The 18,537-nt window shown below is 42.8% G+C and overlaps 1 protein-coding gene across 3 annotated transcripts in view; it reads left to right on the forward strand.

Moving 5' to 3' along the window:
• Nucleotides 1-18,537, forward strand: part of SIN3A (SIN3 transcription regulator family member A) — an 89,277-nt gene that overhangs the window by 49,332 nt on the left and 21,408 nt on the right. For all 3 annotated transcript variants that reach the window (XM_010330850.3, XM_074392648.1, XM_003943002.4), the window contains 7 exons: nucleotides 551-640; nucleotides 6,353-6,471; nucleotides 7,058-7,268; nucleotides 7,858-7,974; nucleotides 11,479-11,717; nucleotides 13,082-13,265; nucleotides 15,718-16,291. In XM_010330850.3, coding sequence (XP_010329152.1) covers nucleotides 551-640; nucleotides 6,353-6,471; nucleotides 7,058-7,268; nucleotides 7,858-7,974; nucleotides 11,479-11,717; nucleotides 13,082-13,265; nucleotides 15,718-16,291 — 1,534 coding nt within the window. The remainder of the gene's footprint in view (nucleotides 1-550; nucleotides 641-6,352; nucleotides 6,472-7,057; nucleotides 7,269-7,857; nucleotides 7,975-11,478; nucleotides 11,718-13,081; nucleotides 13,266-15,717; nucleotides 16,292-18,537) is intronic.

Below are 18,537 nucleotides of genomic sequence, written 5' to 3' on the forward strand. Positions count from 1 at the left end.
TGGCGTGTTGGTCCCCTTTAAAAGAACAATATTAAGTTAGTCTGAGTGGATATTGCTGATACGTATTTCTTCTATTAGAAAAATTACGCTTTTTAAATAAATTTTTAACTGAAATATTATTCACTGTTAAAGATTGGTTTCTGCCAATTTTAGGCCATATGCACCAGGGTCTTTTTACGGATAGCCTCTTCTCCCTCAACTGGTAGGAAAACAGCGGCATTAGATTCTAAACAAAGTTACTTTGGGCCTCTAGAAAAAAGGATATTCCAAAAGTTTGTCACAGTAATGCCATGATCATTTCTGGAGAGAATATTTGTGGGGGGTAGAATGATCTTTGAAACTCTGTTGGAGAAAGAAACATAACAGGCAAACTGAAATAGAAACTATGAGTAGAAATCTTTGAGGTTATAGAGTGAGTTGGTGAGAGTTCTCGCATTTGTTTCAAATTATTAATCAATGGTTTTAGTGATGAAGCCATTGAACACAGACAAAAATAAAATTCAGAGAAAACCACTCTTTCAGTGTCACATATTTGTATCTTCTTTTGCAGAAGAAACCCAAACTGCTCAATCTAAAGGATTCTTCTATGGCAGATGCCAGCAAACACGGTGGTGGAACAGAATCATTATTTTTTGATAAGGTGAGTAATGAATGACTTAGATTTGATGTTGCCGGTTAATGCCAAAAGAAAATCATCTTATCTCCTAGAAGGTTTTGTTTTAAAGGTGTCAAACTGATTAGGACTTTCTGTGTTTTAACATAGTTTCCCAGTTATGAGTCCTTTGAGTCTGCTAGCACTATTAGCACAGCTAGAGAAATGGTAGCATTGTTTGCTTTGGTTTTATGAAGCAGTTTGGAGCAGGAGACAGAGTTATAGAAAATGTATTATGTTTCTCCCAAAAGATGTTTGGAGCTCCCTGTTGTAGATATCCAGGTCTGTGTAGTAGGCAGTAGCAGTGACTGTACCAATTTTTTGAGGACTTACGATGACTTATAATCTTATTGCTGTCATAGTTGTTTGTAGTATGCGCTTATATAGCATTCAGGGGAATTCCGATTTACTTGCATGTTGTCAAAGCTACCCAGGTGATTCTAATGAGCAGCCAGAGTTGAGATTATTGGCATAAACGATGTTGTGTGGTGTTTTAGTTTGGCCACAGAAACTAAGTGTGATTTCCACCTTGGAGTCAACTTGGTGATTAGCAGGAAAGTTTCATCAGGGTAGCTGGCAACTGTGTGGCTTCTCCCTGGTAGGAACCAACCTGGATTGATCTGTGGTGATTTACTCTATTTTGTGCCTCTGCGGTTTTGCAAAAGGGCAGATGGTGTAACTTCTCCATGATTGGTATCTCGTGATCCCTTTCTGTCTGCCATGCCTATGTGAGCTTTTTGCGGGACAGTCCTGTAAGACTGTTGAATCCATTGCTCTGACGCAAACCGTTTCCAAAGTCTGCTTGAGCAGTTGGTGCTTTTAGACAAGTGTTAGAAGTCTAGATCACAACAATAAATGTCAAGAAGAGGGTAGGGAAGGAGAACTATTGTAAATTAATAAGAATTAAGAAATATATGATCCAAATGTGACATGCAGACTTTTGAGTCTACATTTAAAAGCCAATTTATCTTAATTAATTAATTAATTATTTGTGTGGGTTTTTTTGAGACAGAGTTTCACTCTCAGCTTGTAGTGTAATGGCACGATCTTGACTCACTGCAACCTCTAGCTCCTGGGCTCAAGCAGTTCTCCAGCCTCAGCCTCCCAAATAGCTGGGATTAGAGGCGCATGCCACAGCACCCAGCTAAATTTTGTGTTTTTAATAGAGACAGGGTTTCACCATGTTGGCCCGACTGGTCTCAAACTCTTGACCTCAAATGATCACCCCTCAGCCTCCCGAAGTATTGGGATTGCATGTGTCAGCCACCACACCCAGCTAATAGCCAATTTTTAAGACATTAATTAGACAATTTAACTTGGAACAGACTCAGTATTAGATGCAAATAAGGATTTTTTTTTTTTTTTTTTTGAGATAGAGTCTCGCACTTGTTGCCCAGGCTGGAGTGATGTGGTGTGATCTTGGCTCACTGCAACCTCCACCTCCCAGGTTCAAGTGATTCTCCTGCCTTAGCCTTGTCACCTCACCACCCTAGGCACCCACCACCACACCTGGCTCATTTTGTATTTTTAGGAGAGATGGGGTTTCACTATATTGGCCAGACTGGTCTCGAACTCCTGACCTCAGGTGATCTGCCTGCCTCAACCTCCCAAAGTGGAGGGATTACAGGTGTGAGCCATCACGCCTGGCCTTTTTTATTTAAGAGATTGTCTTCCTCTGTCATCCAGGCTGGAGCTTAGTGGTACTTTGATAGCTCACTACAATCTGAAACTTCTGGGCTCAAGTGATCCTTCTCACCCTCCTGAGTACCTGGGACTATAGTTACATACCACCACACTCAGCTAACTTTTCTAATTGTTGGGAGAAAGAGACGGGGTCTAACTGTTTTGCCCTAGCTAGTCTCAAACTCCTGGGCTCAGGCAATCCTCCTCCTTCAGCCTCATCTTAGGCCTCCTGAAGTGTTGGGATTACAGACATGAGCCACCATGCCTTGCCTTAAGGAGTCTTCTGAAAATAAGTTAATTTCTTTTTTTTTTTTTTGAGACGGAGTTTCGCTCTTCTTACCCAGGCTGGAGTGCAATGGTTCGATCTCGGCTCACCGCAACCTCCACCTCCTGGGTTCAAGCAATTCTCCTGCCTCAACCTCCCGAGTAGCTGGGATTACAGGCACGCACCACCATGCCCGGCTAATTTTTTTGTATTTTTCGTAGAGATGGGATTTCACTATGTTGACCAGGATGGTCTCGATCTCTTGACCTCGTGATCCACCCGCCTCGGCCTCCCAAAGTGCTGGGATTACAGGCTTGAGCCACCGCGCCTGGCGCAAATAAGTTAATTTCTAAGAGTAATGTGTTTGTTTGTTTGTTTGTTTTTCTGAGACAGTCTAACTTTGTCGCTGAGGCTGGAGTACAATGGCACAAGTCTTGGCTCACTGCAACCTCCACCTTCAGAGTTCAAACGATTCTCCTGCCTCAGCTTCCTGAGTAGCTGGAATTACAAGCACCCACCACGACGCCCAAATAATTTTTGTACTTTTAGTAAAGACACGGTTTCACTATGTTGGCCAGGCTGGTCTCGAACTCCTGACCTTGGGTGATCTGCCTGCCTTGGCCTCCCAAAGTGTTGAGATTACGGGTGTGAGCCACTGCACCCAGCCCTGTAATGGCATTTTCTTAGAAGTACTTTTTAAAAACATGTATACTATATATAGATGAAATATCTGGAATTTGCTTTAAAATGCAGTGATAAGGAGAAATGGGTATAGATGAAAAAAGTTTACTATAGATCATTGAGGTTGGGTAAGTACATAGGTTCATATACTTCTGTCTACTTTTGTGTAAGCTAATAAACATTAAAAGTAAATAGGGTATATAGTATAAAAGGTACAATGTTCTTTTCATCTTTAGCTTTAAAAGTCCAGATTCTATGTAGTATCTATTGATGAACAGTTATGAAGAACATACAGAAGTTTGGAGCAGGTGTTGCTGATAAGCTACTTGGTTTGGTGACAGTCCAGTCTTCACCAAAGGATCATAGTGCTAAATATTTACTTTGGAACTGAAACTCCAGATTGGTAATCTAACCAGGCTAGTTTTACCTTGTCTATGCTATTGATCGTATTTAGGTTTTTGATATTAAGATGCTCTATATTGTAAATAGGAAGAAAAAGGACCAGATCAAAGGACAGAAGTATCCAAGATTACCGGAGTTTAAAACAGTTTTAGCGAAGATTCTTGCTGTAAACATGTTTAAGAGAGGCAACAGACCTGGCACAGTGGCCCATGCCTGTAATCCCAGCACTTTGGGAGGCTGGAGCAGGTGGATCACCTGAGGTCAGGAGTTCAAGACCAGCCGGGCCAACATGGTGAAACCCTGTCTCTACTAAAAATACAAAAACAAATTAGCTGGGCATTGTGGTGGGTGCCTGTAATCCCAGCTACTTGGGAGGCAGAGGCAAGAGAATCGCTTGAACCCGGGAGGCAGAGGTTATAGTGAGCCATGATCTCGCCATTGCATTCCAACCTGGGCAACAATAGTAAAACTACATCCCCCAAAAAAAGAGAGAGAGAGAGAGGGTCAACTAAAGCCTGGGTAACTCTGATATGGTCTGGAGAATCAAACATATAATAAGGTATACTCCAAGATCTCACTTTTTAAAATGTTAATACGGATTTTTTTTTTCTTTTTTTTTTTTTTTGGAGACAGTTTTGCCTTTGTTATCCAGGCTGGAGTGCAGTGGCGCGATCTCAGCTCACTGCAAACTCCGCTTTCTGGGTTCAGGCGATTCTCCTGCCTCTCGAGTAGCTGGGATCATAGGCACCTGTCACCGCACCCAACTAATTTTTTGCATTTTTTTGGTAGAGACAGGGTTTCATGTTGGCTAGGCTGTTCTCAGACTCCCAGCCTCAGGTGATCCACCTGCCTCGGCCTCCCAAAGTGTTGGAATTATAGGCTTGAGCCATTGCGCTCAGCTGGAAAATTTTGGACATACATAAAGAGAATAGTAAAATGATCCCTTATGTACTGACCATCAGCTTTAGCAGTTCCCAATCCTAGCCAGTGTGCTTGTTTCATATATATTCCCACCATTCCAGATTATTTGGAGGCAAATCGCAGATACATTATTTCATCCATAAATATTTTAGTAAGTTTTTTTTTTTTAGACAGAGTTTCGCTCTTGTTACCCAGGCTGGAGTGCAATGGCGCGATCTCGGCTCACCGCAACCTCCGCCTCCTGGGTTCAAGCAATTCTCCTGCCTCAGCCTCCGGAGTAGCTGGGACTACAGGCGCGCGCCACCATGCCCAGCTAATTTTTTCACCTTTAGTAGAGACGGGGTTTCACCATGTTAACCAGGATGGTCTTGATCTCTCTTTTTTTTTTTTTTTTTTTGAGACAGAGTTTCACTCTTGTTACCCAGGCTGGAGTGCAATGGCGCGATCTCGGCTCACCGCAACCTCCGCCTCCTGGGTTCAGGCAATTCTCCTGCCTCAGCCTCCTGAGTAGCTGGGATTACAGGCACACGCCACCATGCCCAGCTAATTTTTTTTTTTTTTTTTGTATTTTTAGTAGAGACGGGGTTTCACCATGTTGACCAGGATGGTCTGGATCTCTTGACCTTGTGATCCACCCGCCTCGGCCTCCCAAAGTGCTGGGATTACAGGCTTGAGCCACCGCGCCTGGCTGGTCTTGATCTCTTGACCTCGTGATCCACCCGCCTCGCCTCCCAAAGTGCTGGGATTACAGGCTTGAGCCACCGCGCCCGGCCAGTAAGTTTTTTTTTAAATGAATCCTTTTTTTGGCCGGGTACAGTGGCTCACACCTGTATCCCAACACTTGGGAAGGCCAAGGCAGGTAGATCATTTGTGGTCAGGAGTTTGAGACCAGCCTGGCCAATATGGTGAAACCTCATCTTTAGTAAAACTACAAAAATTATCTGGGCATACTAGCCCACGCCTGTAATCCCAGCTACTTGGGAGGCTGAGGCAGGAGAATCGCTTGAACCTGGGAGGCAGAGGTTGCAGTGAGTTGAGATTACACCACTGCACTTTAGCCTGAGTGACAAAGCTGGACTAAGCCTCAAAAAAAAACCTTTTTTTTTTGGAAACATAATTATTGTCACATCTTAAAAAACTAACATTGATTCCTTAGTGTCATCAAATATCAATTTTAAATTTCCCCATTTTTATTTTACCTATTTACTTATGAGAAGGAGTCTTGGCTCCGTTACCCAGACTGGAATGCAGTGTCGTTATTTCAGCTCACTGTAGCCTCTGCCTCCTGGGTTCAAGCGATGATTCTCATGTTTCACTCAGCCACCTGAGTAGCTGGAATTACAGGCATGTGTCACCGCCTGGCTAATTTTTGTATTTTTTAGTAGAGACAGGGTTTTGCCATGTTAGCCAGGCTGGTCTCCCAAGTCCTGGCCTCCAGTGATTCGCTCACCTTGGCCTCTCAAAGCGCTGGGATTATAGGCACGAGCCACCACACCCAGCCACAAATTTCCCCAATTAAAAAAACTAATGGTAGGGCAGCCTGGGCAATGTAGTGACCCCGTCTCTATAAAAAAATTAGGAATTAGCTAGACATGGTAACTCATACCTGTAGTCCTAGCTACTTGGGAGACTGAGGGTGGGAGGCTGCAGTGAGTCAAGATTCCATTACTGCTCTCCATCCTGGGCAACAGAGCAAAGCCCTTTTCAATTCCCCACTTAACTGTTTTTCTTCCCGTTGTCTCCATAAGGTTCGAAAGGCTCTTCGGAGTGCAGAAGCCTATGAAAATTTTCTGCGCTGTCTTGTTATTTTTAACCAGGAGGTGATTTCTCGCGCTGAGCTTGTGCAGCTAGTCTCTCCTTTCCTGGGGTAAGTGAAGTGAGAGGCTTAGCTCTGATTTGTGTTAATGGAGGCCAGGTAATATTTGATTTGTGAGAGTATGTAATAGGCAAAGTTAATTTACTTGAGATAGATTAGTTGACTCACATGTTAGTGTCAAAAGAGTCCCGAGAGAAGTCTTCTAGTCCAATTCTAGAAATGAAAAAATAGTGAGGGCAGTAAGTATTTATTGACTAATGTCCAAGACTGGTGGCCTCCTGATCTTCTGACCAGTGTTGGATGTTTATTGAGAAAATCTCTCCCAGAGTTCCAGAATCTTTTCTGTATTTGACAACCTAAGAATTATGTGAACATTAAAGCAATATTTTTGATCAAAAGAATGGCTTGTTATTTTGCCTGGTTTCAGTAAAACTGTTTTATCACCACTTTTAACTGATCTGAGAGCATTTTATTAGAAAAAGGGGAAACCAGATGCTCAGAAGCAGTGCTTCTTAGGCAGGAAAGAATTTGTCCCTGGTAGCAGGTTTCTGATCTGAAACCAGATGGTGGTGGTCATACCTCAGGATAACTGTATCATGCCTCTGATTGCTTGTCACTTTTTGGTTTGATTCTTTAGGAAATTCCCTGAGTTGTTTAATTGGTTTAAAAACTTTCTGGGCTATAAGGAGTCTGTACATCTGGAAACTTTTCCAAAGGAGCGAGCCACAGAGGGCATTGCCATGGAGATAGATTACGCCTCTTGTAAAAGACTGGGCTCCAGCTATCGAGCCCTACCAAAGAGTTACCAGCAGCCCAAGTGTACTGGACGGACTCCTCTCTGTAAAGAGGTAAGGCCTTCCCTAGCGGGATCACCCCTGGGTCCTTAGCTTTCTCCAGAAGGGAGTGGTAGTACCAAGGATTAAGAAATTACGTGAATGATGAAATTAAGAACCCTTTCATCCTTTTTAAAAATAATTTTTTTTGAGACAGGGTTTCGTTTTGTCACCCAGGCTGGAGTGCAGTGATGTGATCATGGCTTATAGCAGCCTCAGCCTCCTGGGCTCAAATGATTCTCCCAAGTAGCTGGGACTTAGACACATGCCTCCACACCCAGCTAAAAATATAAAAATAAAAGTTTTTACTTTTGTAAAGGTGGGGTCTTGAACTCCTCCTGGGTTCAAGTGATCTTCCTGCTTCATCCTCCCAAAACACTGGAATTACAGGCGTGAGCTACTGCACCTGGTATCATGTTTTCCACTTACATTCAGAACCCTTTCTTTACTAATACCTTTTTGTAAACTTGCTGAAGGTGAAATTTGTGAAGTAATGTTAGTTGCCTATTTCTTCCCTAGAGTTTTGTCTTTTTATTGAGAATGCTTAATCACCAGAAAGCTTTTTTAGGCCTTTTTTTTTCAGTCTCTCTTCTTCTACCCAAAGGTTTTAAATGATACCTGGGTTTCCTTTCCTTCGTGGTCTGAGGACTCCACCTTTGTGAGTTCCAAGAAGACTCAATATGAAGAACATATTTATCGTTGTGAAGATGAACGCTTTGAGGTACAAGCTCTTTTGGCATTTGAAGCTTGGGGAAATGGGAGATGCTCAGTGAAAGACTATCTCAATACCTGTCTCTGAGGTGTTGGCTTTTTAAGATGGAAGAGCCAGAGGTTCACATAATTCAAGATCTATATGTATTGTTACCCCTAGCAAGTATCTTGACATGGTTAGCAAACCAGCTCTGTTGTGAGAACTGGAATACTCTTTTATGTTTCTGGTATTGATTCCTTCTTTTTTTTTTTTTTTTTTTTTGAGACGGAGTTTCGCTCTTGTTACCCAGGCTGGAGTGCAATGGTGCAATCTCCGCTCACCGCAACCTCCGCCTCCTGGGCTCAGGCAATTCTCCTGCCTCAGCCTCCTGAGTAGCTGGGATTACAGGCACGCGCCACCACGCCCAGCTAGTTTTTTGTATTTTTAGTAGAGACAGGGTTTCACCATGTTGACCAGGATGGTCTCGATCTCTCAGCCTTGTGATCCACCCGCGTCGGCCTCCCAAAATGCTGGGATTACAGGCTTGAGCCACCGCGCCCGGCTTTTTTTTTTTTTTTTTTTTTTAATTTGAGACAGTGTCTCATTCTGTTGCCCAGGCTGCAATGCAGTGGCACGATCATAGTTCATTGCCACCTCAACTTTTCAGGCTCAAGTGATCCTCCCACTTCTACCTGCCACTGAGTGGCTGGGACTACAGGCGTGTGCCACCATGCCTGGCTAATTTTTTTCTTTTTTTTAAAAAAAAACTAAGTTCTGGGATACAGGTGCAGAATGTACATGTTTGTTACATAGGTATATATGTGCCATGGTGGTTTGCTGCACCTGCATTAGGTATTTGTCCTAATGTTCTCCCTCCCCTTGTCCCCTATCCCCCAGTGGCTAATTTTTTGTTTATTATAGAGACAGTGTTTTACTGCATTACCCAGGCTGGTCTCAAACTCTTGGGCTTACATGGTCATCCCACCCTGACCTCCCAAAGTGCTGGGATTACAGATATGTGCCACCATACCTGGCCTGAAGGATAGTTAAATTAGGGACTTTTTTTTTTTTAAGACAGAGTATTGCTCTGTCACCCAGGCTGGAGTGCAGTGGCATGATCTCAGCTCACTGCAACCTCTGCCTCACGGGTTTCAGCCATTCTGCTGCCTCAGCCTCCCAAGTAGCTGGGACTACAGGTGCATGCCACTACTCCCGGCTAATTTATTGTATTTTTAGTGAAGATGGGTTTCACCATGCCAGGCTGATCTTGACTCCTGACGTTAAGTGACCCACCTGCCGTGGCCTCCCAAAGAGCTGGGATTACAAGCATGAGCCCCTGTGCCTGTCCCAGGGACTTTATTTTGAAGTAATTGGAAAGAGTGGAGGTAGTAGAGGGCCCCATACCACTATGTCAGGAGGGGAACTACTGAAAGTAGGCTCAAAATCCCCAGTGTGTTTATATGTCTAGTTTACATTATCATTATCAAAAATGGAAGTCTAGTTTGTCTAAAGAGGTAAAATGACATGTATCGTATTTAGTGTGTCTGTTACATTAAATTGACTGGCTGTGCTTATTTGTGTGGATAGGTATTTTGCTGGTGTTTTTTTTTAATACTCTTAGCTCTTTGCCAGTTTTCCCTTGTCACACTTGCTTCAGCTGTTTCTGGTGTGTTTTTAATGAACAGCCACATGCTGCCTTACCACTGGCAGGTGGTTGGCCATCTTTGCCCCAGCATTTATAAGGAGTTACAGCTATTTGCAGAAAACTAAATCATGACAGATGTTAACTTCCATAGGAAGTGTTATCAAGCTAAAGAAGGCATTTCTTTGTTACTTCTGTTTAGTAGGGTTAGCTGATGAGTTAGGAGAGCTTGGTATCTATTTTTGACAGAATGTTCCCATCCTCTCTCAACTGGTATGCCTGCAAATGAGAGGCAGCCTCATTTCTCATTTGTGACCACAAGGGCAAAGATGAAAGAAGTGTGGGGTGTGCGTGTGTTTAAGATTTGATGGAATGGGCTAGTTTGAAGGAACATGCTTTACCAATCATAAGTAGGTTAGTAATGCTTCAGTACAGACAATTCCCACATTTGAGTGACTTGCAAAACCATTGTGTTTAAGTTCTAATCATTCTACACGTACATTGGTATTTAGCAGGGGATTTGGCGTTTCTGAATCAGTTGGGGACCCAGGCCAAGGGGTTGAATGTTGCCAGTTACTAGAAGGAAAAGAGAGCCCAGAAAGATCTCTCACCTTTAAATGCTCCAGCCTAGAAGTAATAAACATTACTTTTACTCAACTCATAACAAATCATTTGCCGGAACTAGTTACATGGCCCTATTCATTCTTAAGGGAGCCAGGAAATTTAGTCAATTTTTTGTTTGTATTTGGAGAGCAAGAGGGACCAGAACTATTGACAAAATGACTACCAGAGTCTCAAAACAAGAAAACGTAGGGAACAATTCTGCAAACATTTGGCTGTAGGTCCTTGAGACTGCTCATTTACTTCTTTTTTTTTTTTTTTTTTTTTTTTTTTGAGACAGAGTCTAGCTCTGTCACCAGGCTAGAGTGCAGTGGTGTGATCTCAGCTCACTGTAGCCTCTGCCTCCCAGCTTCAAGTGATTCTCATGCCTCAGCCTCCGGAGTAGCTGGAGTTACAGGCACGCGCCACTGTGCCCAACTAATTTTTGTATTTTGAGACGGGTTTTACCGTGTTGGCCAGGTTTGGTCTCCATCTCCTTACCTTGTGATCCACCCACCTTGGCCTCCCAGAGTGCTGGGATTACAGACGTGAGCCACCGCACCTGGCCCATTTACTTCATTTTCGGTTTCTCATTTAAAGAACCTTATTTTATGCTAGGGAAAAAGTAGAATCAAAGGTTGCCAGGAGTTCAATAAGAATTTAAATGATTAACCACAGATGCAACAGCGAACTCCTTAGGGTATGATAGTCACTGCTTTTATTATTACTGGATGCGGAACAAGGCTATTGAATATTCAAGTATTTGAATATATTTAAATATTTCAAGTTAAACCAAAAAACTCTCGAGACAGAGGTGTTTTGGGATTGTTTTGATACTGTTTGTTCATAACGAATCTTAGCAATTCAGGAAAGTTCAGAGAAAAGTATCAGTAAAGTCATCTCCTGTTAGGTTCCTGTGGTGCGATATCAGTAGTCCTGAGCAAGGCACACATTGGTGGTGGTGGAGGTAATAACTACCATTTATCCAACTTAATCCTATGGTTCTTTTTTTTCTCTCTTTATAGACTACAGACTCAATCCTATGGTTCTTAATGTACCATGTATTGTGCTAAATACTTTATGTAGATTATATCATTTAATCCAAAAACAAGCTTATTAGAGTAATAGGTGCTGTTATCCCTATTTTACTGATAAAGAAACAGCCTTATGTAGCTAATAAGGCTGAACCAGGATTCAAATCCAAGGATTTTAACTCTCTACCTTATTCATCTAACCACTACTCTATTCTATTCTGATTTGGGTCCTAAGCATACCTTTGTCTTCCTCTTCAGCTTGATGTAGTTTTAGAAACCAATCTGGCAACAATCCGGGTTCTGGAAGCAATACAGAAGAAGCTTTCTCGCTTGTCTGCTGAGGAACAAGCCAAATTTCGCTTGGACAACACCCTTGGGGGCACATCAGAAGTCATCCATAGAAAAGCACTCCAGAGGATATATGCTGATAAAGCAGCTGACATCATTGACGGTCTGAGAAAGAATCCTTCCATCGCTGTCCCAATTGTCCTTAAAAGGTACCTGAGTAAATGTGCCCTTGGTGCTTTAGTGTACTTTACTACTATGTCAGTGTGCCACTAAATAAGGCTCTCATTTTCAACCTGATTTTCCCATGAGACCGCTCTTTCTCCCCAGCCCTGGTTGTTGGAATTCACACGCAGAACGGAACTTCTTTTGGGGGTTCTTTGTGACCAACATTAGAGAACAAATCTTGTAGGTTCATGGTGGAAGGCTCTGTGTGTATGTTTGAGGGAATATTTCAAAATAGCGAAAAGAAAAGATAATTACCACCCATGTTCCTGCCACTCAGGATTAACCTAAAATCTTTTTTATTTTTTATTTTTTATTATTTTTTTTGAGACAGGGTCTCCACTTTTTGACCCAGGCTGGAATGCAGTAGTGTGAACACAGCTCACTGCAGCCTCAACTTCTCAGGCTCAGGTGATCCTCCTACCTCGGCCTCCTGAATATCTGGGACTACAGGCATGTGCCACCACATACCCAGCTAATTGTTAAATTTTTTTTAATACAGACAAGGTCTTGCTATGTTTCCCAGGCTGACCTCTAACTCCTGGGCTCGAGGAGTCCTCCTGCTTTGGCCTCCCCAAAGTGCTGGGATTATAGCACAAGCCACAGTATGCCCAGCCCTATGTCATTCTTGACCACATTGAATCCTTTGCTGTGAGCTTGGTTCTCTCTAAGTATCATCTGGTGAAAATTAATTCTTGTTTGCTGCATGGTTGACAAATACCCAAATTTTATTTGTCTTTCATCTTCCCCTCAAGAGCTGGCACAGATCGATGGTTTCTTCTTGCCTGTAACATTTAACTCTGGCTTTTGAGATGTTGGTTATTCTTCCGTTTTAGTGCTGTTTTTTTGGTCTTAGTCTGTTCTCTTCCGGGTTAATAAAATCAGTTCTGGTCAGAACTTTCCAGACTGTATCCAGAGGAACATTACTGTGCACGTTCTCTGCTCTTGGACTTCTATGTCTTCATTAGCATTGTGAACATTTTGCAAAATCCTGCAGCAAAGAAATATGTTTAACTTTATTTTTGCTGGCAAAAGAAGAGAACTGTTTTTTTCAAGGAATACTTCCTTACATCTCAAAGGTATTCCTTGGAATGCTGTTTGATAAATAACTGTTGTAGGGAAATTATTTGACTTTGAGATAAATCATTTCCCCAAAATAAGTCTTAAATGAGTAATTTCCTCATGAAACAGTTCAAGACAGGTTTGATAACATTTATCCCAAGTTGCCAATAATTTTGACAAACCTAATATACCTTTAACTTTTCTTGAAATAAAGTAAACCTGGCAGATTTCTTTGTTCTAAACCCTCTGAATTCCCATGTGTTGTTTCCGTCCCTTCCCACTTCACTAGGTTGAAGATGAAAGAGGAAGAATGGCGAGAAGCTCAGAGAGGCTTTAACAAAGTATGGCGAGAACAAAATGAGAAATACTACTTGAAGTCTCTGGACCACCAGGGCATCAACTTTAAACAGAATGACACCAAGGTCCTGAGGTCTAAGAGCTTACTCAATGAGATTGAGAGTATCTACGATGAGGTGAGCTGGGGTTTTCTACATCTGTAGGAGGACTCTATGTTTAGCACAGCTTTGATTTCTGGAAATTACCTTTGTTAAATGAAGGTGAGACTCTCTAAGACCTGTTGTTTCTTGCTTCATAGCTGTCATAGCCTTTTCTATTCCTCATTCTACCATTTTAAACCTAAACTTTACACCTAAGCTGTTTGACTAGTTCCCTAGTTTACTATCCTGGTTTCAACTTATACCTCCTGCCTCCATTTTCCACTTCTCCCACTGCCTGTTTCCCTCAATACCTTGTATTCATACAGTCCCATCTCTCCCTACTACAGCTTCAGAACTTGTCATTGACCACCAAACTCTGTTATCCTTGTTGCATGCCTGCCAGGACTATAAATAGTACTAGGAGCTAGGATCAGAGATGAGCTGTGGGCTCAATTTAAGATGGATAGAAACATAAATCCAGTGCAATTGGGAATTCCTGGAGCGGGGTGATTCTGAATTTAAAAAATAGTAAAATAAGCTCTTTTTTTTTTTTTTTTTTTTTTTTGAGATGGAGTTTCGCTCTTGTTACCCAGGCTGGAGTGCAATGGCGCCATCTCAGCTCACCGCAACCTCCGCCTCCTGGGTGCAGGCAATTCCCCTGTCTCAGCCTCCTGAGTAGCTGGGATTACAGGCAGGCGCCACCATGCCCAGCTAATTTTTTGTATTTTTAGTAGAGACAGGATTTCACCATGTTGATCAGGATGGTCTCGATCTCTTGACCTCGTGATCCACCCACCTCAGCCTCCCAAAGTGCTGGGATTACAGGCTTGAGCCACCGTGCCTGGCTAAAATAAGCTCTTATATAAACTTAATCAGGCTGGGCACAGTACTGGGCTATTATCTGTAATCCCAGCCCTTTGGGAGGCTGAGGCAAGTGGATCACCTGAGGTGAGGAGTTCGAGACCAGCCTGACCAACATGACAAAACCCCATCTCTACTAAAAATACAAAAATTAGCCGGGCGTGATGGTGTGTGCTTGTAGTCCCAGCTACTCGAAAGGGTGAGGTGGGAAAAATGCTTGAACTCAGGAGACGGAGGTTGCAGTGAGCTGAGATGATGCCACTGTATTCCAGTGTGAGTGACAAAGTGAGACTCTGTCTCAAAATGAATTAATAAAATAAATAAATGTAATCATCCATATTTTGCTGATGTTACTTTGTCACCCTTCATACCCCGACCCCAGAAGTGTAGGAAATTCTAGACCTCATATTGTATCCTCTATGTAAATACTAATCCAGAATTTTAAAAGATAGTCCTGCTGGGTGTAGTGGCTCATGCCTGTGATCCCCTCACTTTGGGAGGCTGGGTTGTGCAGATCCCTTGAGGCCAGGAGTTCAAAACCAGTTTGACTGAAATGTTGAAACCTCATCTCTACTAAAAGTACAAAAATAAGGCCCGGCATGGTGGCTCACACCTGTAATCCCAGCACTTTGGGAGGCCGAGGCAGGAGGATCACCTGAGGTCAGGAGTTTGAGACCAGCCTGACCAACATGGAGAAACCCTGTCTCTACTAAAAAATACAAAATTAGCTGGGCATGGTGGTGGCGCATGGGCTGTAATCCCAGCTCCTCAGGAGGCTGAGGCAGGAGAATCGCTTGAACTCAGGAAGCAGAGGTTGTGGTGAGCGGAGATCGCACCATTGCACTCCAGCCTGGGCGACAGAACAAAACTCCGTCTCAAAAAAAAAAAAAAATTAGTTGGGCGTGGTGGCACACATCTGTAATCCCAGCTACTCAGGAGGCTGAAGGATGAGAATGGCTTGAACCTGGGAAGTGGAAGTTACAGTGAGCCAAGATTGCTCCACTGCACTCCAGCCTGGGTGGCAACCTGGGTGGTTCACTCCAGCCCTGTGAAAAAAAAAAAGAAAGATGATGGTCCCAATTCTGTCCCACTTTCCGTGTAAGTCATCGGGATATACAAGGTACCTGTATTTTGACATCAAACAACGTCTCTGTCATTACCTGTTTGTTTCTAGAAGAGGGACAAAAATTCAGGTCCTGAGTTTTGTTTTTGTTTTGAGACACTCTCACTCTGTTGACCAAATTGGAGTGCAGTGGTACCATCTCGGCTCACTGCAATCTTTGCCTCATGGGTTCAAGTAATTCTCCTGCGTTAGCATCTGGAGTAGCTGGGATTACAGGTACCAGCCACCATGTTCAGCTAATTTTGGTATTTTTAGTAGAGATGTGGCTTCACTATGTTGGCCAGGCTGATCTCAAACTCCTGATGTCAAGTGATCACCCTCCCTGGCCTTCCAAAGTGCTGGGATTATAGGTTGAGCCACTGCTTCCAGCCCCAAGTCCTAAGCTTTTGATTAGAAAAATACAGACACTATGGTGGATAATGGGATGTATAGCTGGTGTGGTCTCTTAGGCATGTTGTTGCTGTAGACATCTCACAGAATACTTTCATGTCTTTGTCCCGTCAGAGGCAAGAGCAGGCTACGGAAGAGAATGCCGGTGTACCTGTTGGGCCCCACCTCTCGCTTGCATATGAAGACAAACAAATACTGGAAGATGCTGCTGCTCTGATTATCCATCATGTGAAGAGGCAAACAGGCATTCAGAAGGAGGACAAGTATAAGATAAAGCAAATCATGCATCATTTTATTCCAGATTTGCTCTTTGCCCAGAGAGGTGATCTTTCGGATGTGGAGGAAGAGGAAGAAGAAGAGATGGATGTAGATGAAGCCACAGGGGCAGCTAAGAAGCACAATGGTGTTGGGGGCAGTCCCCCTAAGTCCAAGTTACTGTTTAGTAACACAGCAGCTCAAAAATTAAGAGGAATGGATGAAGTATACAACCTCTTCTATGTCAATAACAACTGGTATATTTTTATGCGACTACACCAGATTCTCTGCCTGAGGCTGCTACGGATCTGTTCCCAAGCTGAACGGCAAATTGAAGAAGAAAACCGAGAGAGAGAATGGGAACGGGAAGTGCTGGGCATAAAGCGAGACAAGAGTGACAGCCCTGCCATTCAGCTACGTCTCAAAGAACCTAGTGAGTGCTTAGACCTCTGATTTACAGAGGATGTGTGAGGTTGAGGACCTTAGAGCTACCTGGACTCGGGACTGCTTCTTTTATTAATAGAGCACCGGCCTTAGAGTCTGTGTAGGGTTCAAATTGTGGCTCTGCAGTTTACTGGTTGTGTTAAACTCTCTGAACCTATTGATCTGAAAAATGGAGGTGCTACTTGCTTTGTGGCATTGCTTTGTGCAAACTATCCTATCCAGGGCTTAGATCGTGGACATTTGGTCACTGGTTGGTATTGGGGACACACCAGGGAAGGGGGTATCACAGTTAATTTCCCAGATGGCACATTTCTGGGTTACTACCAGCTGTTTCAAAGTATATATAGATAAGGACTAAAATGTCACAGTCCATTTCCATCCATGACAGAACAGAAATTCCTAGTGCTTAAAACAGAATTTTCTCTGTTTGGGCAGGACTTCTGTTTAACCAGTAGGGTTTATGGCTCCTTCCTAATATATAGAAGTAGTTTATGGAAAGGAGACTGGAACTCAAGGGGTGATGTGAGACACGGAGAACACACAGAACAGGGATGAAGATGTAGAACTGAGGAAAAGGAAGTAAGTGAGGGTTCAGGGTGCTGTCACGTGCTTTGTGTAATTTTGTGCAATTTTGTGCTGCCTGCTTCCAGTTTACTTCATAAATTAGGTACTTGAGCTGTGAGCCAAAAGCTTGTTCATGAAGCATTTCTTCTGGGCTCTTAAGGAAATCGCCAACCTGAGGAGTGTATCATTTTTTTTTTAAGTGTTGCTGATGTAGGAAGCCCAGATATGGCCCTAGTGTTATATCTGTTGAAGAGCTAATGACACTGGAAGTTAATTCTAAAAGCTTTTATCTGGACTAGTCCTAGCTTGAAAGATAGAAATTTTAGACCTCACTGTGGTGATTCTACCTACTCAGGTAGAAATTAGAAATAAAATGGCCTATTCCTGGCTTGACCACTGACTTAATCTGGTTTGAGGCTTACATAATATTGTTTTGTGTGATAATGCCAACCCTCACACTTACAGCTTATTTGAACAAGTATGTGGTTTAGACTCAAAGCTTTATTCTGGCATAAAGGCAGTTTTCATAGCAGTGGTATATTTTGGCATCTATAGCCCATACCTATTCTATGGGCCTGAGCAATGTGATACTCCGTGATGAAACTCAAGCCAGTTGTTTTAGTCAACTTTTTATTAAAGTGCGGTGTATAGGCCGGGTGCAATGGCTCACACCTGTAATCCCAGCACTTTGGGAGGCCGAGGTGGGAGGATCACTTGAGGCCAGGAGTATTGAGACCAGCCTGGTTAATAGTGAGACCCCCATCTCTACCCCTCAAAAAAAAAAAAAAAAAAGTACAACATATATATGTATACAAATCAGAATTGTGCAGCTCAGTGAGTTTTTACAGACTAGACATATCCATGTTCAAGAAATGAAACGTGGCTGGGCGCGGTGGCTCATGCCTGTAATCCCAGCACTTTGGGAGGCTGAGGTGGGCTGATCACAAGGTCAGGAGTTCGAGACCGGCCTGACCAACATGGTGAAACCCCTGTCTCTACGAAAAATACAAAAATTAGCCAGGTATGGTGGTGGCTGTCTGTAACCCAGCTACTCAGGAGGCGAGGCAGGAGAATTACTTGAACCCAGGAGACAGAGGTTGCAGTGAGCCAAGATCATACCACTACACTCCAGCCTGGGTGACAGAGTAAAACTCCCATCTAAAAAAAAAAAGAAAGAAAGGAAATATGACCAGTACTCTGATAATCAATCCTTTTGCCACTTTTTTGATTTCTGACACTCTTAACACTAGTGATTAGATTTGTCTTTTTTTGAACTTTATATAAATGGGTCTTTAGTAAGCTAACAGTAGAACTCTTTAGCATTCCATGTGCCCTCTGCTAGTTATCAAATGTCTATAACAACTGATGAGATTTATTGTAGCTAGTGGTTGAAATGATTCATGTGCAGCAAGTAGAGATGATTTAATGCAATTTGTCAAATACAATGTTGCGAATCCATTTTTAAACAAAAGGACTTTGACAAATGCAGATGACTTCATTATTCATAAAGGATTTAATTTGCACTCCTATTTTTCTGTTCCCAAGAGGTTTCCCAGTACTGGAGTATGACTGTGTCTGCCTTTTCTCATCTGTACTTTATGCTTCATTGAAATAGCTTTATGAGCAAGTGACCCATGTGAGGAATTCTCTTGTGCAGTCTGGGAGAGCAGG

This window comes from Saimiri boliviensis, chromosome 2 (assembly GCF_048565385.1).
Source record: "Saimiri boliviensis isolate mSaiBol1 chromosome 2, mSaiBol1.pri, whole genome shotgun sequence".
Classification (NCBI taxonomy): Eukaryota; Metazoa; Chordata; class Mammalia; order Primates; family Cebidae; genus Saimiri; species Saimiri boliviensis.